Here is a 27,749-nt window from a genome sequence, read left to right as displayed (position 1 = left end):
AGCGTGTTTCATTAACAGAGAAAGGAGGATTTGTAAACAAATTGCCCCTATAGGGATTCAAACTTCCTCCGGCCCATCTGGGATTGCAAATACTTCCTTGAACACCGTGTGGCAGAAGCGAAGATAAATCAGTGGGTCTTTTGATCGTAATTCCTGCCCCTGTCTCGCAAACCACCTCTCCCTGCGTCTCTGCAGCGAAGCGCACAGCCCACAACGACAAGAATGTCGGGGCGTCTCCAGCGCCCTTGCAGGGAGAGCTGGCGAAGGAGGTGCCGCGCCAGGGCCAATGAACCGAGAGCCTCGCCCACCCTCCAGAGCCCCAAAGGTGGCTTTCCGCGCCGTGGGCTGGTGGCGGCAGCTCTGAAGCAACCGGACCGTGGCTCGGTGGCTGAGCTGCATATGGAGCCTCAAGGGTGGACGGAGGACCTAATGGAGGGCACAGCTCGGCGTGGTCTTCTCCGAGTGCCCTCGTAAAGCGCTTGCATGGTTTGTAAGGGGGGGGGGGGGCGTTACGCGAACAGGAAAATACCGTCCAGCTGTCCTCCTTCCAGCAAGGAACTGCATAGCAGGGTTGATAAAAGAAAGGACAGGAATACTCTAAGCATGGACTGAGGAAGGAGTGGTGGGTCTTCCTGCAAGGAAAAAAAATGCAACGGGGACTGCTGCATTCCTTGTTAATAGTCCGCTTTCCCTGCACCGACTTTGTAACAGTTGCGACGTCTCTGATAGCTTGTTTTCCGCTGGCAGCCCCCCCCCCCCCCCGGCTTTTCTATTGCAAATATGTTAGCAAACTGTGCCGTATTTGAGAGACGTAAAAACAGCGGTCGTGATGAAATGGTTAACGGTTTGCTAAGGAAATCTGGAAAAGGGAACATGAAACTACTTGTTGGACCCAATTTGCTAGGGTGACATGGAGGGATGTGCGCGTTCACGCATGCTTTGCTTTGCAAGGATTTATATGGAATTGTTAGAAGCCCTCCCCCCCCCTTTATTCTAAAGTAAAAAGGGGGGGGTGAAGAATAAGAAATATCAGGTATCCTTCCCCCCACGCCCCCGCTTCCCTCCCTCAAGGAAGTCGCGGCAAAAAGTAACGCGTAGATGAGCTTCCTAGGCTTGAATCCGGAGACCTGGAGATGTGTAATATAATTCACTTCTCGTCTTTTGCAGGGAAGAAAGAAGCAAATCCCAACTGCTGATTTGTTGACTCAGTCGGGCCTGTTAGAAACAAGTCAGGAGCGCTGCAGGAATTTCTCCCTCCCCCTCTGCAGAACTACTATCCCTCTGTCTGTAGCATAGGCTTTACTATAGCTGCAGCTTAAAAGATGCCTGGTAAGTGGATTTCCCCCTTCCTTCTGCTCTCCGTTTTTATGTTAACCTGTGGGAAAAATATTTATTTGCAAGGTGTAATTTTCATTATGCTGAGTTCAGCAAGTGGGATGTATGCTCATTATTTGGTTTGAACAACCTGAGCAGGAACACTTCATTTTTTTAATAAAAGTTTGTGGTTTATTTTTGCCATGTACAAAGATTTCTGTTAAAACTTGAAGGATGCCAGAATCATTTTAGAACCCTACTTTTACGATTTGTGGTTCACCACAATTTCCATTCAGGCACTGAATGAATTTGTGCATGCTTCCCAAATCTGTCCAAGACTGTTCTTGCAGAAGTAAACATTTATCATAACTAAAACTCTGTGCTTCTTTTTTATCTCTTATTTCAGAACAGGAGAGCTATTAGTGGCTCTAAAGAAATTCTGTAACTAATTGACTGAATAATTGACCGAATAAAAGAAATAGTTCTCCTATGGTAAAATTTAACATTTTCACAGGTCCACCAAGTGTTTTTCTTAACAGTGCTCAGGCTTGACTTGCATCTCAAGCAGGCGTTAATAATTTTTTTTGTATATTTTCTGTATTTCTTTTTGGTGTATGGTACCATCTAACCTGCATAGCCCAAGCTAGCCTGATCTCATTAGACCTTGGAAGCCTAAGCAGAATTAGCTGTAGTTAGTACTTGGATGGGAGATTATTTAAGGAGTCCAGAGTTACTACAAAGAAGCAGGCAATGGTGAAGTACCTCTGTTAATTTCTTTCCTTGAAAACGCCATGGGGTCAGCTTAAGTTGGCTGTGACTTTATGTCATTTTATGTACACACACACACACCATCAATAGACTTTTTTTTCTTTACAGCTAGTACCCAAGACTTGCTTGGGAGGATGATTGACTTGGCATTGGTTGTGATATCCCCACTGCTGTCCTTGGAACATATTGTAAAATGGTGGAGCTTATTATCATGGTATTGAATTGTAGGCAGATACAGTTGGCTCATTTTCTTAAGGATTATCTGCTACTGCTCTGTTTCTTTATAGTGAGACCTGGTGACTATCTGCATTTAATCACATCTGCTGTTTGAGGATCTGATCATCAAATTTGCATTGGTAGATCTCAGACTGGAACTTGGTTCCTTCTAGGGAATTTTAGGTAGCCAAAGAAGTTCTCATGGGAGCCCATAGATAGACTCTTAACAGAAACTGCAACCTGTCTCTCTAGCAGGGTGAGATAACAAGCTGCCCAGCTAACAGTTTCTGTGTTGTCTCTGGAACCAGCAGAGAAGAGGAGCAGTGGAGGACAGCAGTGGGCCAGAAAGGGCTGAGGAGCTTGACAGAGGGCTTTTCTCAAAGCCACATCTTTTAAACAGTGTATTTTAAACAGGGGGTTTCTCTTTTTTTCCCCTTGTCCTAGGGCTGCTGATTGGTGGAAGCTGCTGAAGGGTGGGGCTTCTCACATTTGTAAATCTTTTCAGTTAGTGCTGAAGGGGTGGGGCTTCTCACATTTTTAAATCTTTTCAGTTAGTCTCTGGAACCAGCAGAGAAGAGGAGCAGTGGAGGACAGCAGTGGGCCAGAAAGGGCTGAGGAGTTTGGACAGAGGGCTTTTCCTCAAAGCCACATCTTTTAAACAGTGTATTTTAAACAGGGTTTTCTTTTTTCCCTTGTCCTAGGGTTTCTTCGCTGATTGGTGGAAGCTGCTGAAGGGTGGGCCACATTTGTAAATCTTTCAGTTAGTGCTGAAGGGTAGCCACATTTAAATCTTCATAGTTAGTCTCTGGAACCAGCAGAGAAGAGGAGCAGTGGAGGACAGCAGTGGGCCAGAAAGGGCTGAGGAGCTTGACAGAGGGCTTTTCTCAAAGCCACATCTTTTAAAACAGTGTATTTTAAACAGGGGGTTTCTTTTCCCCTTGTCCTAGGGCCGCTGATTGGTGTGAAGCTGCTGAAGGGTGGGGTCACATTTGTAAATCTTTCAGTTAGTGCTGAAGGTGGGCTTCTACATTTTTAAATCTTTTCAGTTAGTCTCTGGAATAATAATGCTATACCAACGCCATACAGAGAGGTGTTTTACTTCAAATAAAAAAACATATTTTATGGGATAGTAGAAGGTATAGAAACCATGAGGGAGCAAGTAACACTGTTAGTGCATTTGGAATTTATCTAAACAAAATTAGATAAGGAAGACAGGAAGCCAGCAGGGGATAGCCGGCTTTCCAGTGTTTCGCACTGAGTGTCGTTCTATGACTATCTGCCATTTCAGGGCAGAAGTCGGGTGTGCCCGTAATGAGTCCTGGCACCTAAGGAACATGCTCTCTTGAAGCCAAGGTGGCAGACCTGGAGAAGCTGAGAGGCAGAAAAGCAACAAACGAGGCTTTCGGGACCTAGCAGCCAGGTCCCACTCCCAAGGTGACATCTCTTCAGATGTCAGCGGAGAATGAGAGTCTGGTGACGGAGGGTGCCAGTCTGAGGTGGTGGAAGATGCTCCCTTAGATGGGACCCCTTAGCTGGTGGTCAGATATCCTCTCGTGACTGGAGGATACCCCTCGGGAGGGGCTCCTTGTAGTGGGTGATTCGGATCATTAGGAATATAGAGAGTTGGTTTGTGACAGGCGTGATGACCGATGGTGACTTGCCTGCCTGGTGCGAAGGTTGCGGATGTCACGCCGCCCAGATACAGACTGTTAGACAGTGCTGGGGTGGAGTCAGCAGTTGTGGTCCACATTGGTACCAATGACATTGGGAAATGTAGCCGGAGGTTCTGGAAGCGAAATTTAGGCTGCTAGGAAAAGGTTAAAATCCAGGGACCCCAAGGTGGCATTCTCCTAAATGCTACCTGTCTCCACGCGCAGGGAGAGCTAGGCAAGCCGGAGATACAGGGTCTCACGCGGGATGAGAAGGTGGTAAGGCAGAGGGTTTCAGCTTTATTTAGAACTGGGGAACCTTTTGGGACAAGGCAGGCCTGTACAAAAGGGACGGCTTCATATTAACCAAAGAGGAACCAGGCTGCCAAGGCCAACGTTAAAAAAAGGTGGCATGGAACTGATCCTTGGGGAAAGCCACGACAGGAGCTGGAGGTGACTTCGGGTTCGGTCACAGAGTTCATGGGGATGCAGACACAGAGAGAGGTTTTTCTAAATCAACCACATACAAGCAGGAGCATAGCAATGTGTTAAGCATAGTGTCACCAAAGGCTAGAGGGCAAGGAACACATAAATCCTATGGTTAAGAGACAGAGACAGAGTATACAAGTGTCTCTATGCTAATAGTAGAAGCATTCAATCTAAAATGGGGAGCTGGAGTACAGAGTTTTGAAGGAGGACATTGATATAGCAGCATCACAGAGACATGGTGGAGAATGAGGAGAACCAGTGGGATGCTGTTATCCCAGGTTACAGGCTCTACAGGGAAGGATAGGACAGGGCGATATTGGGGGGCGGGGTGGCCCTCTACATCAAAGAGAGCATAGTGTCACATAAAATAGACAATGCAGGGGAGCTGATTCTGCTACAGAAGCACTGTGGATATCAATACCAGGTGAAGCAAAGTTTAACATTAGGAAATATATTATCGCCCCCAACCAAAGTGCACAAGAGGATTCTGAGATGGAAAAGAAATTATTAGAGAGGCCAACAAAGCAAAATGTCGTGGTAATGGGCGATTTTAACTATCCCCACATAAACTGGAAAAAATGCATGTTCAGGGTCATATAGTAAGGAGAGAACATTCCTGGATATGCTAAATGACTGTGGCTTAGAGCAGATGGTTGTAGAACCAACCAGGGAGATGATCCTAGATCTAATTCTGGTATAAAATCTAGTGACCTGGTGCGGGAAGTCAGTGTTGTTGAGCCGATAGGGAACAGCCACTACAATGCTAAGCCGATAGTATCTCTGCATGCTAACAAGTGACAACTACTAATGTAGTTAAGACGGTTTCAGAAAGGGAAATTTCTCAAAGATGAGGGGATAAAAGCAGGAAGCTGAAAGGGAAAATCAAGAGAGTCAAAAATGTCCAAGGTGCTTGGAGGTTATTTAAAAACACAGTCTTAAAAGCTCAGCTGGAATGTGTTCCGTGAGGTTAGAAAGGCAGCCAGTCCAAAAGAAAGCCACCATGGTTAACAAGGGAGGTTGAGGTAATTATTAGAAAAAAAAGATGTCTTTAGGAAAATGGAAGTCCAACTTAACTGATGAAGAATACCAGAGAGAACACAAATGGTGGCAAAAGAGAAGCTGCTGTAAGGGAGGCAAAAGGATTATGAGGAACGATGGCTGCTAACATCAAGACTAGCAACAAACAGTTCTTCAAGTACATCAAAAGCAGGGCCAGCTAGGGAAGCCGTAGGTCCGCTAGATGATGAAGGAACAAAAGGTGTGCTAAAAGATGACAGGGAGATTGCAGAGAAGCTGAATGAATTCCTTTGCATCTGTCTTCACCCAAGAGGGAGGTGAGGAAAAATTTGCACCTGAACCAAGCTCTTAGGAGGTGAACTGAGGAACTAGCCAAGTTAGTGGTAGACAAGGAAGAAGTTCTGGCAGCCATATTGATAACCAACAAGCTACAAATTTCTGGCCCAGATTGCATTCATCCAAGAGTTCTTAAAGAGCCTGCCAAGCATGAAATTGCTGATGTTCTCACATTAATATGCAATTTATCCCCTGAAATCAGGCTCCATCCCTGAAGACTGGAAGATGGCCAATGTCACACCAATCTTTAAGAAAGGGTCTAGGGGGACCTGGGAAATTACAGGCCAGTCAGTTTGACATCTGTTCCTGGTAAATTAGTAGAATCTATCATTAAAGATAAAATTATAAAACATGTAGAAAAAGCAAGACTCTGCTGAGGAAGAGAGAGAGAGCTTCAGCATGGCTTTTGTAGGAGGCAAGTCCTGTCTTACAAACTTACTTAGAGTTCTTTTGAGGTGTGTAAACAGACATGTGGATAAGGGGGAACCAGTGGACATTGTCTACTTGGATTTCCAAAAGGCTTTTGACAAAGTTCCTCACCAGAGACTGTTGAGAAACTCAGCAATGAAGGAATAAGAGGGGAAGTCCTCCTATGGATTAAAAACTGGTTGAGGAACAGGAAACAAAGGGTGGGTGTAAATGGGAAGTTCTCACAATGGAGAGATGTAGGAGTGGTGTCCCCCATGATCCGCTTTTCTTGGGACCAGTGCTCTTAACTTATTCATAAAATGACCTGGAAGCGGGGTGGGTAGTGTGGTGGCCAAGTTTGCAGATGATACCAACATGTAGGGTGGTAAGAACCACAAAGGATTGGCGGCATTCCAAGCCGACCTTGATAAATTAGGTGAGTGGGCTAAGAAATGGCAATGCAGTTCAATGTATTTAAATGTAAAGTGATGCACGTAGGGGCAAAAAAATCCAAACTTCACATACATCGCCACAGGGTCAGTGCTATCAGTCACAGACCAGGAAAGGGATTTGGGCCGCCTTAGTTGATAGTTCCATGGGAATGTCAACTCAATGCATGGCAGCGTGAAAGGCAAACTCTATGCTAGATACTAGGAAAGGAATTGAGAATAAAACTGGCAAAGATTGTCATGCCCTTATATAGCACACGGTGCGCACCAAAAGAGACTGAGTACTGTGTTCAGTTCTGGTCACATCTCAAAAGGCAAGGATATCAAGAGATAGAAAAAAGTGCAGAGAAGGGCAAATCGAGGATGATTGAAGGATTGGGAGCACCTTCCTTATGAGGAGAGGCTGCAGCGTTTGGGGACTCCTTTTTTTAGTTTGGAGAGGAGACGCCTGAGGGGATATGATTGAAGTCTATAAAATTATGCATGGGGTAGAAAATGTTGACAGAGAGAAATTTTTTCTTTCTCACAATACTAGGAACCAGGGCATCTATTGAAAATGCTGGGGAAGAATTAGGACTAATAAAAGGAAAACACTTCTTCACGCTAACGTAGGATTGGTGTTTGGAATATGCTGCCACAGGAGGTGGTGATGGCCACTAACCTGGATAGCTTTAAAAAGGGCTTGGACAGATTTATGGAGGAGAAGTCAATCTATGGCTACCAATCTTGATCCTCCTTGATCTCAGATTGCTAATGCCTTAGCAGACCAGGTGCTCAGGAGCAGCAGCAGCAGAAGGCCATTGCTTTCACATCCTGCATGTGAGCTCCCAAAGGCACCTGGTGGGCCACTGCGAGTAGCAGAATGCTGGACTAGATGGACTCTGGTCTGATCCAGCAGGCTAGTTCTTATGTTCTTATGTTCTTATGTTGTGCTTAAATGATTGTTGTGAATGTTTCTTTGCAGTGATAGACCAGGCATTTGTGACCCTTGGTACCAATGATGCTTACTGCAAAGGTGCTCTGGTTCTTGGGCAGTCCTTGAGGAAACACAGGACATCCAGAATGCTGGCAGTACTAACTACACCTCAAGTCTCCAAAGCAATGAGGTAAAAACACATTCCCAGATGCAATTAACATGACGGCAATGAGGCAGAAATGGGAATTATGCAATTACACGATTGCAAAATAACAGTTTACAGCATATTGAATTGATACTGTAATTCCCAGCTAGTCAGGGTAATTAAATTCCATGTGGCTGAATGGATTATTTTTTTCTTGTTGCAAGCTTGTTTTAATTCTCTTGAAAAGCATCCTTCTACTTGTGACCCTGTATTTGTAACCACTTCTTGTCCTGGAACTGAGCAGAGGCCAAGGTACCTTCATAGCTGATTCAACTGCAAAACATCACCATAAAGTTTTTGATCCTAGCAGTGAGTTCCAGACTCTTCTTTCAAAGTCTAGGGTTTATGTAACATTTGTAGCCTTCCATACTACAGTGGGTGTTGTATATTTCATCTTCACTTTTCTCCCTCTGATTCCTTTCCAGACTTCCTGTTGCAGAATGATAGGGTCTTCCTGACTTGGTCAAACTATATATTTATCATTGTATTGTTGAAGGCTTTCATGGCCGGAATCACTAGGGTGTTGTGGGTTTTCTGGGTTGTATGGCCATGTTCCAATAGCATTCCTCTGACATTTCGCCTGTATCTGTGACTGGCATCTTCAGAGGATCATGTTTGAAGTGAAATGATCCAGATGGTTGATGTAACGAAAGGCTCTTATATATAAGTTCTGCTTTCTGCGCTGCCACCAATGTAACGTAAAGGGGACACCACCCTGACTGGGGAACACACAGACACTGACAGACAAATAATAAAGACTGGAGAGGTTTTTATAATGAACAAAAACTGAAAACTTTTATTTGCGGTTTAACAGAGGCTTCTCAGGTAAACTGGAGAGGTTTAACGCTTGTTGGTTTCAGAATAAGTTTGTCTTAAGATGTTACTTCAGATTCATATGCACCCCGACACACGCAGGTGTCTCTTAAGGGAAGATTTAGCTTTGAACTAATAAATTCCCTTATGCACACAGACACTATTCCTCACTGCTCCAATACCCACTGATCACACCCAAGCACACAGTCCAAGCCCAGGAGATTCTGGCACACTTGGCCTCCCTCTCTCCCACTAGTCCTAATATGGCTTCACTGCCTCTGGACTGGCTTCTCCCAGACTGGTGATTCTGGTGATACACACAGGGCAAGGCAGACTAGATAGGTCTGGGCAGTTTTAAAACCGCCAAGCTCCTGAAGGGCACGCCAATCTGCACTCCAGTCAGGGCCTCCTCTCTGTCAAGAAACATACACCGCTTAGACAGGGACTGGACTTCTGTCAGCCAACTCTGCTGAGACAGAATCCTTTCTTCCAGAGCTGACAGACTCCTCTCTGCCAGACTCTCCTCTGCTCTCTCCTTGACCGACCATCAGAACTCAACTCTCCCTCTCAGTGCGCTCTAAGCCCACTGGCTCCCCCCCTAGCTCTTGCCAAACGTTACTACTGGACCTTTTTTTTTTTCAGCCAATCCAGGCTCGGTTCTCTCCTTTGTGGAGCTTTTTTTTTTTCTCTTTTCTGGCTGTTGCTATAGGCCTTCTCCCTTTGGGTCATTGCCAATGCGGTGTACCAGCCCCTTCAGGAGTGGGGCAAGTTCACTGCTACATATGTCCCCTTTCCCTAAAACATTCTTGAGGACTACGCAGGGCTACAAGCCTTCGTTGCAGCTTAATGTGTTAATAAATAAAAGCTTACACATCAAAGCTATCCAAAAAACTAAACAGTTTTCAAAAAAAAATTTCTACATTTTTTCAAATGCATTTACGGCTTTTACCTTAAAGTTCACTCTACCATAAACATTCTTACCATGGTGTTAAACTTACTCATAAATCCTATATTATACATCCAATAACATTTTAGCAATAATACCGTGATATATTTCTCAACAAGCATTTTTTAAACTCAGCAATTTTTTTATTTACATACATCCTCTGTTACCTTTTTTTTTTTCCTTCAGATGTCTTTACTGGTTGGGTGCTCTAAGCACAGTGGGTAAATTTTCCCTTTATCCCTCCAGTAAGGCTTCTCTTCCTCATGAGTGGTTATCCAAACTTCTAGCTGGACATTCCATGCTCACTCATGGCAAGGTTAAGTTGTCTTTTGGAGTGTGGTGGGTGAATTTGGATGGTGTCACCCCATTAGGCAAGCGGTAAATTTCCTTCTAAACTTCATCTTTCCTGCCAAATCAAAAGCTTGGAGGTTTTACACCTCCTGGCTTTCTTTTACCACTTCTATGCCTCCTTTGTGGTAAGGCTTCGTCATTTTATCATAAAGCATCGCCTTCTTACAGTGCCCTCCACCAGAACACACACACATCAAATAATACATATCAGGACCCTTTCGCTTTTTATACCAGATTGGACCTCCCCCCCTCGTCCCCCTCAAGTTTCCTCTTGAGGTCTGAGTATTCAAAACTTCAACTTCGCTCTATCTGCTGGGCAGCTGCAATGTTGGGCTTTCACAACCAGTCCTCTCCGTTGGCTGCTGGGAAGACTCCACCTGTTGAGGTTCAAGGGGCTGCTGCTGCTTTCAGTTCATTTTGGTGGTTTCCACAGATCTGCACTGTCCGCAAGACAAGTCCTGCACAACAATGTCCCGGCTCTTGTTGCATACTGGATCCGCCTCAGGAACTGGAACCTCCTGCCAGCAAGCTAAAGTTGGTTAGGCAGACATTGGCAGTCTTCTTAGCCAGCCCTTTTCCCTCACAGGAATGCGCCTTGCTTTAATCCTCTTCCGGTACGTCAGCTCCTCAAGAGGAACGTTTGTTCAGCTGCAATGGCTAAGCACGCTGGAGCGTTGGGGCGCTGGCTAACCACCTCTCCTCTTTCTCCTCCCACAGGGAACCGGGCTCTCGATCTCACTGGGTATCATTGCTCTCCGCAGGAGCGATATGCTGCTCAGCTGCACCGCTGGAGCACGCTGGGAGGGCTGGCAACTGACCTCAGGCCTCCACCTCTGGAACTACGCCTGGCACTGAACTGGAACCACCTTGGTAGCTTTGGGGTCAGCAAGCTCAGCTGTCGCTCTTGTTAGTTCTTTTTTCTAGGAACTCATCCTGCCTCTGGGTCTTCTTTGGCACCAGTCAGCACATGAACACCGGCCCATCTGCAACTCTGATCTGCTGCAGACTCAGCCTGGTTCACAAAGCCATGCGCAGTGAGTTTTCACATGCCTCCTGGACTTCTTAACGCTAAGTAAGGCACACACCTTGCAGGGGGGGTTGGCGTTGTCACTCCCAACTGCATCTTCTGGGTGCCATTCTCCTGAGGGTTTCCCATCAGCATTTGGGGGAAAAGATTTCCCTCCAGTTCATCTGGTACTCACTGGCAACCACTGGAAACTATTCACATTTTATCATCTGCTGAGGGGAAATCTCCACAACAATGTGGGGGGGGATGGGCAGCTCTGCTCTGAGCCTCATTTCCCTCACTCTCAAATCAAACATGTCCCTTCCTCATGGCCTGTCATAAGTTTGTCTCTAATGATTTCCCGCCATTTCCTAAACTCTCTTTCTTTTCTCTGGCCCTTTCAGCCCACTGTGAACTTAACTATTCTCTCAATTTCTACCTTTAAGCATTTCATTTCCAGCTTTCACTCTAGCCTCTAATTTTGCTTCTCTTTTTTCAACTCCAGAAGCCATTTTAGCTTTCTCAACTCTCAGCATCTATACTGGCCGAGGTTTTCAGTTTCATGCTCTCCCAATCCTGAAAGGGATCTTCTTTAGGTGTTTCAATATCACCTCTCTCTGGGGCTTTTCCCTCACCAGCTGTCTTTTGTGTCTTAGGTGGTGCCATTTGTGAGGAGAAAATTTCACAGTTTTACCTCACAAAATCAGAAAAACGAATAAAGTGGGTCTTCTTTTGCGTGTTTGGGACTGGATCTAGATATTACTCGGTTCCCGCCGCTGCCACCAATGTAACGAAAGGCTCTTATATATAAGTTCTGCTTTCTGCGCTGCCACCAATGTAACGTAAAGGGGACACCACCCTGACTGGGGGAACACACAGACACTGACAGACAAATAATAAAGACTGGAGAGGTTTTTATAATGAACAAAAACTGAAAACTTTTATTTCATGGTTTAACAAGGGAGGCTTCTCAGGTAAACTGGAGAGGTTTTAACAGCTTGTTGGTTTCTAGAATAAGTTTGTCTTTAAGATGTTACTTCAGATTCCATATGCACCTCGACACACCGCAGGTGTCTCTTAAGGGAAGATTTAGCTTTGAACTAATAGAGATTCCCCCTTATGCACACAGACACTATTCCTCACTGCTCCAATACCCACTGAGTCCCACAACCTAAGCACACACAGTCCAAGCCCAGGAGATTCTGGCACACTTGGCCTCCCTCTCTCCTGTGCACTAGTCCCATTATATGGCTTCAGCACTGCTCTCTTGGACTGGCTTCTCTCAGACTGGTGATTCTGGTGATACACACAGGGCAAGGCAGACTAGATAGGTCTGGGCAGTCTTTAAAAGGCTGGCCAGAGCTCCTGGAAGGGCGTCGCTAATCTGCACTCCAGTCAGGGCTCCTCCTCTCTGTCAAGCATACACCGCTTAGACAGGGGACTGGACTTCTGTCAGCCAACTCTGCTGAGACACAGAATTTCCTTTTTCTTCCAGAGAGCTGGACAGACTCCTCTCTGCCAGGACTCTCCCTCTGCTCTCTCCTTTGACCGGAATTCCGATCAGAACTCAACTCTCCTCTCAGTGCTCTAAACCCACTGGCTCCCCCTAGCTCTTGCCAAACGTTACTGGACCTTTTTCAGCCAATCAGGTCGGTTCTCTCCTTGTGGAGCTTTTTTTTTTCTTTTTCTGGCTGTTGCTAAGGCCTTCTCCCTTTGGCCTGCTGTACGCCAGCCCTTCAGGGTGGGGCAAGTTCGTTACAGTTGACTTCTGCTGGAAACAAAACGCTGCACTAGACCAACTTCTCTTTTAGCCCAGGAAGGCTGCACTTATGTTCTTCTCATGCATCAGGCATCTACTACAGAAAATCCCTATAATGTCATTCACTTCAGTACACTGAAGTATTTGAAGTGAAATGAGTTTCTGAAATTCTCATGATGGATGATCAGTTACATGAATGATCAAGGAATATAGGAAGTGATTTCTCTGAGGAAATCAAGCTTCCCTCAGTTGTTCCTACATGTTTATTTCTTTTGTGGTTTTTCTGAACCTTGCAAATGAATAAAATTTATTACAGTTTCCAGCTGCTGTAATTTTAAATATCAGAAACTTTGTTGATGACTAAAGAAGACCTTTGAAGGTTTCCAGTCTTCTGTTTTTCAGGGCTGCCCTCAGTAACATGTTTGATGCTGTGGTTGATGTGGATGAAATTGATAGCAAAGATGCGATGTGCTTGGCTCTGCTGAAGAGGCCAGAACTGGGTGTAACATTTACAAAGTTTCATTGTTGGACCCTTACTCAGTTTAGCAAGTGTGTCTTCTTGGATGCAGACACTTTGGTAAGAACAGCAATGCCAGAAAGCTTATTATTATTTATTATTTATTAAGTTTGATAAACCGCCCACCCCCGAAGGGTTTTGTAACGTGTTCAAGGTTTTGTAGGCTTTGTTTTGTTGATTGTCATGGGGAGTTATGGTAGAACTGGGGAAGTCAGGTCATGCAGCATTCACATCTTCATGAACAAGCCCTCTATTACAGGTTTTACCTATCAACTGCAGTATAAAAAGTAGCCATAAAAATCTACAGAATGTTCTGTTCTGCAACTGAGCTAACAGTTAAAAGTCAGTGGCTGAGCAGCTTGAATGAATATGTATCCCTTCAGTACAAAAGGAAAATAAACCATATGAGTATATAGATTCTGAGAAAAAGACAAACGAAGAGTAGTGAAAGGTAATGCAGCAGTATGTACCAATAAAGAGTGCTGGATTCCTGAGTGTGTACAGCGCAGTTTTCTTATGTTTCAGATTTTTCATGTCCTTCTTGGGTAGAAAGCCGTAGTGTTGCAAGGCAATTATGGTGTCCCTATAGGGGTTTCAAGACAAGAAACAAACAGGTGGTTTGCCTTTGCCTGCCACTGCATTACAACCCTGCACTTCCTTGATGGTCTCCCTTCCAAGTACTAACCAGGGCTGATCTTGTTTAGCTTCTGAGATCCAAGAAAACTGGATTAGCCTCAGCCATTCAAGTAAGTCTTATAAATCAAATTTCTCATGTCCTTCATAGGTACTTTGCAATGTTGATGAGCTGTTTGATCGGGAAGAACTTTCAGCTGCTCCTGATTCTGGCTGGCCAGACTGCTTTAACAGTGGGGTCTTTGTCTTCCGCCCTTCTTTGAAAACCTTCAACCTCCTCCTGCAATTTGCAAATGAGTGTGGTAGCTTTGATGGTAAGCTTTATCAGACCTGCTTCTTGTTAAAGTAAGGTTTACCTTGTGGGAGTGCTTTGGGGGATGACCACTTTAGAATGCTGGTGGTACCATAGGAAATTTCCCCCAGATACTAGTATGGGACTAAGCTGTACAAAAGTGAAACAACTGGCTTTTAAACAGGAAAAAACCACTTGCATGTACCACTTTTTCTGCCCTTTCAGAGTCTAATATGGACCTCCTGATCTTACTGAGCCTGTGGGCATTTTTGAAATGTTGGGAGCAGGTGCCCCCACAAAATGGCATTTGCGGGAGGTATCACTTTTCTGGAGGCTAGTTCAGCCCCCATGAAGTGGTGAGTGGCTCCCATCAGACAAGAAGGGTGCCTCTTAGCAGTGTCCTGTCAAGTGCTCCAAACTACGGAAGTATTGTTGTGTTGATGGGAGTTTCAACGGATGCTTAAACATATTCTTTCACTTTTGCTGAATAGTCTTTACTCCTTCTCTTATTTTCACTTGTCTCATTCCAAATATAGCAAGACATCTGGTCAAATACAGCTTAGATTGTCATCTTTGTATATTTAGTCAGAGGAAAAACTTTCAAATAAATGGAAAGCATTTATTTTAATGGCAATTGTTGACTTTTGTTTGAAAACTTTTTCTTTAAAGTGTACGAATCACTTAACAGCCATCTATGCATTCCATATATAGTTTATATGAAAATGATCATAGATTGCTGTGCATTTTAGCCATGAAACATATCTGGATGGTGCTGTTTCTTGCCATGACTAAACTGCAGTGTACACCTCCAGACTGCTCACAGCTTCATGCTGGGAAGCCTGTGCATTTTTCAAGGTGTAACGTGCTTGTATTGTATCCCTATCAGGGTCCACCATTCCGGCTGGAAATGTATTGCTTCATTTTTTTACTTGCTTTTGCAGCAACCAAGTGACAAAAGGTGCTTCGTTTGTATGTAAAACTTCCAGCAGGAAACTTCTTTGAAGTACACATCCACAGCCTTGTTTCTCAACTGAGCTGGATAGCATCCTTTATTTTTTATTTGGTATTTGAGTCTAATGCACTGTATGGAGGTTTGGTATCATAGCACCATTCTAGTGCAATCACAGATATAGTGTACATAGGCCTTATGTTTCCCAGGGCATTTAAGTATAACTTTTTTTCAAAACAGTGCCATGGTGTAATGGGTAGAGTGCTTGTTCTGCATGCTGAAGGTTCCAGGTTCAATCCTTGCCAGTTAAAAGGATCAGGTAGTAGATGATTCAAAAGACCGTTCTACCTGAAACCCCAAAGAGCTTTGACCAGTGAGAGGACACTATACTGAACTTGATAGACCTGTAGTCTGATTTGGTATAGGGCAGCCATGTGTACACGTAGGTAAGAGGAAAAGAGGAAACTGGTTGAGGAAAGGTGATTGTAAAAAATCTGGTGGTGTTTCTCTAGGTTGTTTGATTATCTGAGAGCAGAGATCTGAGGGCTGTGTTTTGAAACTTGCATCTTCTCCGTTTGGGAACTTGGGGCAGGTACATTGTTCAATCGGCAGGAGTAAATCTGACTTTGAATACTAAACTTTAATTTATGTAATAGTTTGTATACTCTTGTTTTCAATTCTTCAGGAGGTGATCAAGGACTATTAAATAACTTTTTCAGCAACTGGGCAACAACGGATATTAGCAAACACTTGCCATTTCTCTATAATATGAGCAGCAGTGCAGTCTACACTTATGCACCTGCGTTCAGATAGTAAGTATAGAAATACACTGGGTGACTGGTTGTGGTAGTCTATAGCTGCATTCCAGGTAGCACAAACATGCATAGCCAACAAGGTGGGTGTAACCATTCTATCTCCTGGGTGATATTTTGTGCTTTACCATTGGTTGGATCATGTCCTGATATCTTATGACTTTTCATTATGCCATAGCATGGATGAAACGTTTTTTGTTATCATTTTAATAGTAATTAGGCTCTGTCAACTTGCAACTGACTGATAGTGACGCTTCATGGGATTTTAAAGGCAAGAGATGAGTGTATGTGGTGCAATTGGTGAACAACAGCTCTGCTCTTTCTAGGTGGTCTGCCATCCATATTATTAATCATTACCAACTCTGCTTGGCTTCTAGGTTGTTATGAGCCCAAGTTAAGCTGTATTATTCAATCTGCTCAAGGTTTTTAAATGGTGGTTATGGAGAGCAAGCATGGTGTAGTGGTTATGGTGCTTATGGAGAGCCAGTGTGGTGTAGTGGTTAAGAGCAGGTGCACTCTAATTTGGAGAACCGGGTTTGATTCCCTGCTCTGTCACTTGAGCTGTGGAGGCTTATCTGGTGAACCAGCTTAGCTGGTGCACTTCAACACATGCCAGCTGGGTGACCCTGGGGTAGTCACAGTCCTTCGGTGCTCTCTCAGCCCTACTCACCTCACAGGGTGTTTGTTGGAGAGGGGAAGAAGGGAAAGAAGATTGTAAGTCCCTTTGAGTCTCCTTACAGGAGAGAAAGGTGGGATATAAATCCAACTTCTTATTCTTTAATAATAATAATAATCTTTTTTAAAAATCCTGTATTCTCATCACAGTTTTGGCAAGGATGCAAAGATAGTCCATTTCTTGGGGTCAACAAAGCCCTGGAACTATAAATATAATCCTCAAACAAAAACAATTACAGAGGATGGTTCGGCCTCTGTGTCTGAAAGTCAGCGTTCTTTTCTGGAACTTTGGTGGGAGATGTACAGTTCCACAATATTACCCTTATTGAAAAAAGTGCAGGAATCCTATGAATTGGCGCTCCGGAAAGAAAAGGTAATATGTTTTAATGGTGAAAAATGTTCTTTTTTGTTCCATTGCATGCCTCATGATCTTTATGTGTAGTGATTTTCTGTGCTGGGACTTCAGGGAATAATGTTCTTATGCAGCTTCTAGTTTTTTAAGTAACGCAAGTATTAAGTCCTTATTGGAAAATTACCATAGGTCTGTTAAACTGTACGAGTAGATGTATAATGAGCTTGTAATTTTACCCTCTGCAGTGAAGTAAGGAATGGGTTAGCATCCAAAACAAAGAGTAGAATCATATTGTCTACATTAGTAATATCCCGCTTTGCTAGATCACGGGGCAAGTACCTCATTGATGAAGGGGGCTCCAAAGAGCCATAGAGGGCATGTCAGAGAGCCTCATGAGAGTAGTGAGTGGCTCTGGCCTATCGTCTTTATATGTGGAAAGGAAATAAATAATTATATAACTATCCTCTGACCTTTTCAGTACTTAAAAAAACCTTATAAAATATCAGCAAATAAAGAATGAATCAACAAATGTATTATAATTCAACTAAAAAGTTGCTCCAACTGTGCTATGGAGGTGAGAATGCATTTGGCTTTCCCATATCACTTGGGTTGCAGGACCTGATTATGGATTGCACATCTGATTATTGGTGCCTATCATCATGCCACTGTTTCCCAAGGGACAAGAGCTCAGCCATGGGCCCCAGTCACATTCTGGAACAAGTTGTTCTGAACAAAAACTATTTTTCTCAAGAGTTTGATGGGGGAATGTGTGTACATTAAAATCTGCCAGAAGAGAGTGTTTTCCATTTGAAATAAAGCATGATGTATAGTAGAAAAGAATGCTGAGTATTTTTGCTGATACAACACTTTTTTTTGTTAGCCTGATTTGAGTGAAAATCAAATTGAATTTGAAGGAGCTCTTATCTCTAGCCATCCTTTGTCTACATCAGTGAATACGGAATATGTAATAGAAACTACTGTAGACTCATGTGGTGAATTCTCTGCCATTACTGTAAGTTTTCAAAAAAAATTGCACTCTTTCTGCTAATCGGGTACAGTCATGATTTAGAAAGCTTTCAAAACTTCCGTTACTGTGTATTCAGACATTAAACATTGGTTTGATAAAAATTTTCATCTATCTTCATTTGCAAATCTCTTTTTAAATTTTTTAAAATCTTGTAAAGTAAAAAATGAAGTTTCCTTATCAAAGAAATGGCATTAAACTAGAATTTACACAGTAATAACTTTTAATAAAATACTTTGTGTTAAAATTTAGTGGCTTTAGCTAAGAGTGAGAATAGAAGTCTAATCCTGATAACATTTACACAAAACCATGTTCTTATGATTGCATAGGAGTGTTTCTACGTTAAGGGGGAACCTCCAATTTCTTAACATGTTTCTTTAAGGGGTCCTTTATATGGAGCCCTAAGTGTACTTAACCTGAAAATCATGCTATAGTCACAGTGCTCTTATCCATCATAGTATCTGGAACAATCAGGCATGAGCCAATTTAAACAGGACTAGTAAACCTGAAGGCTACTTTAACTTTGAAGTAAAACACACCAAAAGCTACAGAAGGCTTCAAGTTGTGCTAAAAGCAAACACTGATTATCTCTCCTTTTCCCCAAAACAATAGATTAGTAACCAAACGTAAAGCTGTGGTTTTATTTTTCAGCAACCTGTACAGAAAGTGGAGAGCACTATTGATATCACAGTTGCTGAGCCCTGCCAATCATCCACACTGCCCAATGTGCAGCCAGGCCTTCAGCACACTGTAGAAATGGTAAACGCACTCCTTTTATGGGAAACTTTTTGTGCCAAAATGTATCTGAAATTTATTGGAACTTTGGTTTTAATACAAGTATAATCTATATTCATTCATAGTTTTCAAAAGCAGTTGTGTAGTTACACCATCGTTTATGTTGTCCCATCTTCAAAATAATGAACACAGAACATATTGAATGTTTTGTAAATTCCCATCTTCATTGATGCTGGTGTGGAAGTCTTGGGTTTGGGGAAAGTTCCTGCTCTTGTTTGCTGGCAAGATCATCTTGCAAGTGGCATTAAAGGAAGGGACTGCACCAGGTTTCCTAGAGGCTGAGGCTGTGTCTCAGGGTCCCAGGCAGCTCGTTCTACAATAAAGGTTCTGTGAGCTTGAAACAGAATACAGACTGTGCTTCAAGGGGGGAGACTAACAAATTGAGACTAGGTTAATGTAATACAACATATGCCTAAAGAAAGAACTGTAGAAAATAGTCGTCATCCCTATAAACTTTAATTCAGTGTCCTTCTCCTCAGTGTCCTCCCCAGTGTCCTAATGAAACACACCTCATTATATTTTCCCCTTTTTTGTTTTGCAGGTGGGTACATCACTCTACTCTGACATCTGTGAAAAAAAGAATACACAGGTAAGAAAAAATTCCCCTTTTCCAGGATGGGCCAGCCTTGGTTTTTGGGATGTGGAACTGCAAGGGAAGCCCCCCCCCCCCACTTCAAGACAAAACATTTGGTTTGTGGTTTACAAAATTCTTGTTCCCATATGGACTTCAGAGGAGAAAAAGTATTTGAATCGCCACTCTGCCGTGGAAGCTCGCTGGGTGACATTGGGGCCGTTTCTGCACGGCCCATTTATGACGGATCGCCCAAAAGGCGCCCCAGGTCATTGCCTTCTTCTCAAGACAGGCCGCTGCTGTAACGCAGCAGGGCGGTCAATACCGCTTCTAAAACAACAACCCTTTAAAGGGTTGTTGTTGGGAGGGAGACATCTTCCCTGGCGGCGCTGCGAACCGCTACCGGGCCGGAAGACACTGCCGCCAGCCTTCGCTTCGCACTCGGTGCCTGCCAGCCGTCGAGTTCGGCCCACCCACTGTCCTCCCACCTCCAGGGGTCGGAGGGCAGTGGCGGCTGGGCTAATCGCCTCGCAGGCTTAATTGAGGAGGACACCGTGAGTGGGGCGGGGGAGGGCGCAGAGGCGGCTCCGTGCGGAGCCGCCTGCCGTCTGCCGGCCTCCCCTTTGCCTGCTCGCACGCTTGCGTGCGAGCAGGCTCCCGCCCCCACGCCGGCAGAACTCCTGCCGGCGTGGGGGCGCCTCCTGGCCGTGCAGAAACGGCCTGGGCCAGTCACACTCTGAGCCTAACCTGCCTCATAGGGTGGTTATTGTGAGGAAAAATAGAGCAGGAGAGAACAATAAGCTGATCTGGGGGTATAATGAATAAAATTAATGTTTTTAGAGTGGTTTTTAAAACTTGTGTGGCTCCACTAGAGGACTCTGAGTAGCTAATAGTAGTTTTAAAAAACGATCCACGTAACATTCATACCTAATCAAGCGACAAGAACAAACTGTATCCTCCTTCAAAGGGGAAAACAGCCCTGGAAAGGGCCCTTACCCCCTTTGCCTTTTACTGACAAAAACCAAGGCTTCAACTGGCCATACTGTTGTTTGCTTAATAGGGGTCACAGAGGGCATTTGTTTCTTATAGCTATAGGCGTTTTTATCACTTTGGAGGATTTTAACATACATCCTGGGTGTGTATTATACACACACATATATGATTTCAGATTTTTTTGCAAACTTGGGGTTTTTCTCTGCCTTGTCTGTTCCAGCAAATATCCACAGATTTGGCCATGTTGACTATTAAATGTAGTGATAACAATATAGTTTTTATGGTATATAATTCCAGTAAGGCATGATCAGGATTTTAACCTTGGTGAGGTATTTTGAAGTCCAGATACAAAATTATGGTGTAGTTACGTTTCTGTAAGTCACTCAGAGCAAATAATCCGCACACTTCCCCCTTCCTACACTAAGATCCCTCTTGGGTAGCCAAACTTCTGTGCCCTTTATAATAATGTGTATATTCAGGTAGTTCAGAGAACTGCAGATTCAATGCTTGCATTATTAGTATATTAAAACTGGCTTTCTGACTTAGACATTGTATCAGTGATGGCGAACCTTTTCGAGACTGAGTGCCCAAATTGCAACCCAAAACCCACTTATTTATCGCAAAGTGCCAACGCAGCAATTTAACCTCAACAACTCCCTCAAGCAGGGGCCAGCCTGCTGTAGCCTCCAGCAAGTTGCACATTCGCCACTCTGCGCCTCTCTATCATCTCTGCCCCCGCCCCCCGGCAGCAGCCACCTGGAACATGCACCAGGCCTGCCAGCCGAGTCCTCTCTGCTCGCTGAGGTGCAAGCACATCAAGTTCAGCAGCCCAGGCCAGCCTAGAGGTGTGTGTGTGTGTGGGGGGGGGGGGGATGACAAACTCTGTGCATGTGTGCCCGCAGAGAGGGCTCTGAGTGCCACCTCTGGCACCAGTGCCATAGGTTTGCCACCACTGAGTTAAAGTAATATGATCTGAACTTCTGAATCCCGTTTTTGCTGGTCTGCATAGGAAGAAGTTACCAGCTCTGTTTCAGAACTTTCTATTCAACCAGAACCAGACCCTCCAAGTGCAGAAGACCAACGAAGAAAATGGGAAGAAGGCCACATTGACTACCTCGGGAAGGATGCCTTTGAAAACATTCAGAAAAAATTGGATTCCTTTTTATTGTAGCTCTTGCATTTGTGCTCTTACAGCAAAATCACTCTTACAGCATTTGTGCTCTTGCATTTGTGCTCTTACAGCAAAATCATGTATGTAAAACTCTCTAGGGCAGGGGTCTGCAACCAGCAGCTCTCCAGATGTTCATGGACTACAAATCCCATCAGCCCCTGCCAGCATGGCTAATTGGTCATGCTGACAGGGGCTGATGGGAATTGTAGTCCATGAACATGGGAATTGTAGTCCATGAGCCGCAGTTTGCAGACCCCTGTTCTAGGGTAAGCCCTTGGCTGTTTTGCATAAAAAACCCAAAAACACTTAAAAATTGCTATACTTGGTGCATCTGTCTTGTGGCAGTACATTATCTCAGAAAATGAATTACAATAGGCTTATTAATCTGCCTATTACTGAATCAGATCATAGCTTCATCCTGTCTCTCCTAACTAGCATAAGCTTTCCAGGGTTGCAGGTAGCATCAGACCTGGCCTGTTTACCTGGGAACATTTTAACTGGAGATGGCGGATAATGAACTCTGAACCTTCTAAATGCAACCAAGATCTTGTTGTTAGTTCCTGATTGCACAGTCTGCCAAATACTGCTTCCACCCAACCCATGTTCATTTTGCTTTGTCTTCTGCTCAATGTGATGCATTTGGACAAAGCTCTTTCTGTTGGACCAACTTCTGTTTTATAAAAGTGAGCATCATTTGGAAACCAATATCATACTTTCTCTCATAGAGGCTATTGATTACCTATGCATTTTTAAATACAAATGTATTTAAACCACAGTGCCTCATAAAATGTTCTTTCACTTTCATCTAAAGTCACGCTTGGGAAACTGTTTTAAACCAAGTATTATATCCTATAATACTGGGCTGGAGTACAGATCTTGGACATGAAAAGGAATCTTAGTCACTTGGAAGACTTGTCTATCTCTGGTAGATGGATGTTCCGAGCAGTTAAGATTCTCGTATTCTGTCTGCATAGCTACGGAGATAGCTCATTGAACTTTTTTTAAAAATAGGAAAACCATATATTGCCAGCATCAGCAGGACCAGCTGAGTACAACTATTCACCTTTTGGCCTGAAGGGACACACAGAATCAGAGTAGGCAGAGCAAACGGCCTGGGGCAATCTTCAGCAAATGGCTGGGAGAATCCCTTCAGCTGCTCACAAAATGTCAGGTGCAAGTTGAGGGTGAAACTGACCAGAGATGGGAACCAGCCTCTTCTCTTCTCTGACACCTTTTCTGTCTGGAAAGCACACCAGAAAGCTGCCTCTTTTTAAGATGTTCCCTGGACATTTTTGGGGGGGTGCTGAGTGAAAAGAGGCACTTTGTCTTTTTAAGATCGCCCACAAATGTCTTCTTTGTGCTATGCAGAATGGACCAGACTCAGGTCATTATCAGTACACCACATATGAAGCACTGATGTGTAGAAGACTGATACAGATCCACTGGAATCCGGCAATCCCCAGACCATATGCATGCAGTGAGCCCATAGAGCCACCTGGAAGCATCTTTGTTATCATCATCCCTCTTCCCCTCCCCAAGCTTGTGTCAAATTACTTATGCTTCAGTGACTGACTGTCAGCTCTTTCTGAATTGCTATCCCTGCTTGGGGACAGGATACTTGGAGTTGTGAGCCACAGTTGAAAAATGGATCATTGCCCTTCCTGGCTAACTAAATTCTGCTAGAAGTTGAGATTCCTTTTAGCTAGGGTAATTAACTCATCACTGGTAGAAGATAATTTTCCTAAGAATGTAAAACATAATGCTGAGACCACTGCTTTAAAAAGCCTTCTCCATCCAACTCTTCCTTGGATATTTATAGGTTTGTATCCAGTCTTTCCTATTTTGGGCAAATTGAGTGTGTGGTGGCATAGACAAGGGTGGGATTCAGCAGGTTCGCACCACTTCGGCAGAACCAGTTGTTAAAATGGTGCTTGTAAACAATCAGTTGTTAAATTATTATAATTCCCACCACCGGAACCTGTTGTTAAATTATTTGAATTCTACCACTGGGCATAGGAACTGAATGGCATCACTTCCCTTTTTCCATTCAGTATGATTAAGGACTGGGGATGACTGAAAGGGGGAATGACTTTTCCTGTCTTGGATATGATGGTCCCCCCATTTTCCCCCCATCTACTTTTAGTTCCTAAATTGTCTTCCCTTTCTAGACTTGGGGCCTGATTAAGTAATACATTAAGTGCAAATTGGGTCAGAGAAAACCTCAAACCAACTAGCGTTTAATGTGTAACCTGAGACTTGCCTTAAAAACAGAATGTGGAAGCAAAGTCAACTTTCAAGCATGACATTACATATTAGCAGGAGGTGCTTCAGCATCCCCTTCTAAAATGGTCATGGGGGGAGGTTAAGCTGTTTGTCCCACTACCTAGTGAAAACATGCAGGATGGAAAGGAGGACATGTTGAAGCCCTACTTGCTGTAGCACAGTGCTGGGAAGGCAATTTTTACCCTAGCCCTTATTTTTTTAAGGTGAGTCCCAGATCACTCATTAAAAGCGAGTTAGTTGGCATTTCCCCCAATCTAGCTTCCTTTGTGGTCTAATCAGATCCTCAGTCAATCTTGCTATTACATATTTCTGTAACCTCCTGCTTGGATTACTGCAGGAAGCATTAAATGGGACTGCCCTTGAAGATAAAAGAAGCTTAATGCTAAATTGAGGTTCTTGCCTCTTATTAGATGCTGGTGCCATATGCACTGTAAGCTGGCTTTAAAAGGGCTTCACTGGCTGCCTATGTGCTTGGTTGTCGCCATCAACCCTTTCAAGATCAAGGATCCCCAGACTGACGTATCACTTCTCTTGGTATGAATAATCCAAATGTCAACCTAGGTCCTCTTGCGAGTCTGTTTGCACCTCTTACCAGTCTGTCTATGCAATACAATTCCATTTGCCATGGGCAGACCTTCAGGGCAAAATCTTGTTCCTGTTGTGTTATAGCAGCAATCTTATGGAATGGAGAGCTTTGTTGCAGGCAATTTTCTGTGAGTATGGCAGCCTTCTGTGGTAGGGCTTTTTCACATAACTATAAAGCATGTTTCGTCGGGTAATGAGATTTTTTAAACAGGTCTGTGATGTTTCAGTGGTGATCTGAATTGCGTATGTTTTAATGTGTTTCATTATTTACGCTGCCTGGAATGAAGGGTAAGACAAGATAACATTTTTGAATGAATAAATGTTGAGGCAAAAGGTAAAGTTAGACAAAGACCTGCCATTTTGTCTTTTGGCTCATTTCATACACTCTGCGCGCGCGTGTGTGTGTGTGTGTGTGTGTGAGAGAGAGAGAGAGAGAGAGAGAGAGAGAATGCCAGGACAGCAGCATAAGACTATAGCAGTAATCCATACGTGGGTTCTGAATTATCTCCATTGTTTCCTTCTCACGAACCTTTAGGGAAAGTTGCTCCTTCCCTCCCCGGTGAACAAAATTGATACAATGGTCCCAGGGCAATGAACCTTTTTCTGTTTAAAAAATGAATACAAATTATCTGAATTTTGTCAAACACTTGCTAAATTACCATTAAATGTACTAGAGACTCTGGTTAATTAGCTTATTGAAACAAGAAACTTCCTATAAATGATGCTTATATAGTTCTTCATATCATCGTGTAAGTTGCTGTGAAACTTTTTCTTTTCTTTTTCTTTCTCCTCTTCTTCTATTATTTAATTTGTATACCACCCTCCCCCAAAAGGCTCAGGGCAGTGCATAACAAGATAATAACAACATCAATAAACATTACATTGTAGAACAACCATTTTTTGACAGCTATTGGACTGGCCTATTTATATAGCAGGTTAACCCCATTACTTTGGGGGCAGTTGTGAAGAGACCTAGCTGTTTGTAAACTTAGAACCTCATATGTTTTAAATTGCATATATAGTCCTACACATAACTGAAAACAGAGATGATAGCATATTTTTTCAGACAAAAGGGATGGAATTGAAACAAATTATTATTTTCCTCTCTGCATGTTTTTTTTCTGAGCCAACAAGACTATCACCTATCACCCTTATTACTTTAACAGATCCTTGATGATAGAGATAGTTTATGGAATGAACTTATTGAAGAAGATACAATATCCTTTGGTGTGGTTCTGGGATAATTCTTACTAGAAACTTCATTTGTAAATTTATCCATATATAGGCAAACTTCATTTGTAAATTTATCTATATATAGGCAATATGAAACCATTGCCAAGACAAGAAAATATATTTTACCCACTATCTAATTGGAAACATATTAAGATAATTTCTACTAAAACGTATATTCTTCCTCTTACTGTGGATGTCTCATAATTAGAAAGGTCAGATTGTAAACTGACCAATATTATTTAATAGAAATGGATTCCTTAAGTAGGTGTTGATACATACCGTATTTAGTTTTGAAAGCTTCAAGGGGGAACTACAAGGGTGTTCCCTGTCAATATCTGCATTTTACATGTATACTTTCTAATCTTGTGTGAATAAATAGTGATTTTGTAAATATCTAAAGCCTAGCAAATAATGGGACATTCTTTGTGTTCCACTCATTAGTTTTATTTGCATTTTTATTAAATGGTTCAAATGAAAAAAATCATCTTGATTTCCACATTGCCTGTTTTTTCCAATTAATTTTGTTGGAATTTGTGTGTGGTGTCTATTGCTTGTGTTACTAATGTAAACTGCTTTGGCCTTGTACTAGAACACACATTTAGATTTTCTGAGGAATCATTCTGAGATCCTAAACACTGATAGATCACTTGATTGGTGTTATAGAGCTCAATTATCTATAGAACTTCTCTAATACAGCAGCATGATATTAAGATGTAAAAATGTGCATGTTTACCTAGATTTTTGGGGGGCTATTTAACCTTAAGTATTCACCATTAAAATAATTGGGTCTTTGTTTACATATTTTGAATTGGGATAAACTGGGATAAACAAGGTTATGCATTGAATGGTGTTAATAAAGGCAAGGGAAGGCAGAAGTGATTTTCTGGAGGGTGTTTAAAACAATGTGGTTATTCTTTCTTGCTTCAAAATTAGGGTCATGGTTCAGAGATCTGCTGCTACTGGTGGAACAGCTGTTTTTATTATGCAAGTAACTTAATGGGGAAAGCCAAACTACATCTGCAGTTTCTCTACCAAATTCAAAGCTGCTTGTAGAAACTGTGTGAAAGGGTTTGTGCACTGACATATGGAATTGTCCAAGCAACTTTTACTCCCTCTTCCAACCTTTTCACTGATTACATCAGTGATAGCAGAGAGAGCAGCTGGCTCTGCCTTCAGGTTATTGTGATAATGATTATAAAACCAGAAGCGTGAGAAATGTTTTTACTTATCTGTGGCATCAAATCAGACTGACTTCACACCTTTTATAAATGAGCTGTAGGAAACAGTGGCTGTTTACACACATGTGTCCTGCCTCACAGCTAACTTACCTTTCCCTCACCACAGACTTTATGCATTTTTTGCCCTTTCCAAAGTCACCATGGGGCAGAGAAGAGAAGCTGCACAGTTTCCAAATTCTGGTAAAATATGACATTTCCTGTTGCTTTGCTTTTTCCCATGAAGCAAAACAATTAAACAGGAAATGTAATTCTTTATCTGGGTTTTGTTGCTCCTTCCTGTCTTTCCCCACTCACCCAACAGTTTTCCCGCTCTTCTGGTCACAGTTTCCAAACAATCAGAAGGGTTTGCGTTTGTGTGTTGTAAAATGCTGCCGGTCTACCACTGGAACAAGTGGAATCAATTTTTTGAATGCTAGGACAAAAGGGGGAACAGCCTCCTAAAATGAAGTTTGCAAGAAAACAACAAGGCATGAAGGATTTCAACGTTTGCTCCTTTTGGACTGGCAGGAGTATTGCCTCCCCCCACTTTTCCCTTGGTGTCCTATAGATCAATAGACCAGTCTCTTGCTCTATTGCTGTGTTTAAAACATACACAGACAAAACTCTTCTGATTGTTTGGACCTATGACTACCCCTCCCCTATTATCTGTGTGATTCAGTTTGGTGGGTGGAGCTCTTGATTTCAATTTCTAGTTCTTGTATTTTTGCTAATACTGATGGTTATAAAAGGTGCCTTCCTTGCAAATAAAAGCTGTTTGGGACCAGCTTGTCTCTGCTGAATGGACCTGAGAATGAATGCCTGAGTGAGTACTTCAGCCCAATCTCTTGTGTTAATAGAAAACCATGGGAAAATATCACTGTGAAGCAAACAGCCTCAAGGCAAGCAGTAAGTTAACAAAACCTCAATGTAGACAGATGTACCATTCAGGTCGGGAGTGTTGTAATTGGGTATAACAGTATAGCAAACAAATATTACTTTGCCTGT

General features: G+C 43.1%; 1 protein-coding gene across 5 annotated transcripts; it reads left to right on the top strand.

The window, feature by feature from the left end:
- Positions 1 to 259: 259 nt before the first annotated feature.
- On the top strand, positions 260 to 26,008 carry GYG2 (glycogenin 2). 5 transcript variants are annotated; one of them, XM_048493622.1, is made up of 11 exons: positions 267 to 486; positions 1,168 to 1,329; positions 7,611 to 7,752; positions 13,030 to 13,219; positions 13,944 to 14,106; positions 15,719 to 15,845; positions 16,671 to 16,893; positions 17,753 to 17,884; positions 18,548 to 18,655; positions 19,233 to 19,280; positions 21,265 to 26,008. In XM_048493622.1, exons 2-11 carry the CDS (start codon positions 1,323 to 1,325, stop codon positions 21,424 to 21,426), a joined length of 1,302 nt encoding a protein of 433 aa, XP_048349579.1. In that variant the 5' UTR covers positions 267 to 486; positions 1,168 to 1,322; the 3' UTR covers positions 21,427 to 26,008. The 5 variants fall into 5 exon arrangements, with proteins under 5 accessions (XP_048349583.1, XP_048349582.1, XP_048349579.1 ...); XM_048493624.1 differs by having other exon boundaries at positions 270 to 486; positions 13,045 to 13,219; XM_048493623.1 differs by lacking the exon at positions 267 to 486 and adding an exon at positions 876 to 1,033.
- Positions 26,009 to 27,749: the final 1,741 nt, after the last annotated feature.

This window comes from Sphaerodactylus townsendi, linkage group LG04 (assembly GCF_021028975.2).
Source record: "Sphaerodactylus townsendi isolate TG3544 linkage group LG04, MPM_Stown_v2.3, whole genome shotgun sequence".
Classification (NCBI taxonomy): Eukaryota; Metazoa; Chordata; class Lepidosauria; order Squamata; family Sphaerodactylidae; genus Sphaerodactylus; species Sphaerodactylus townsendi.
This window is presented reverse-complemented; position numbering and strand designations above follow the sequence as displayed.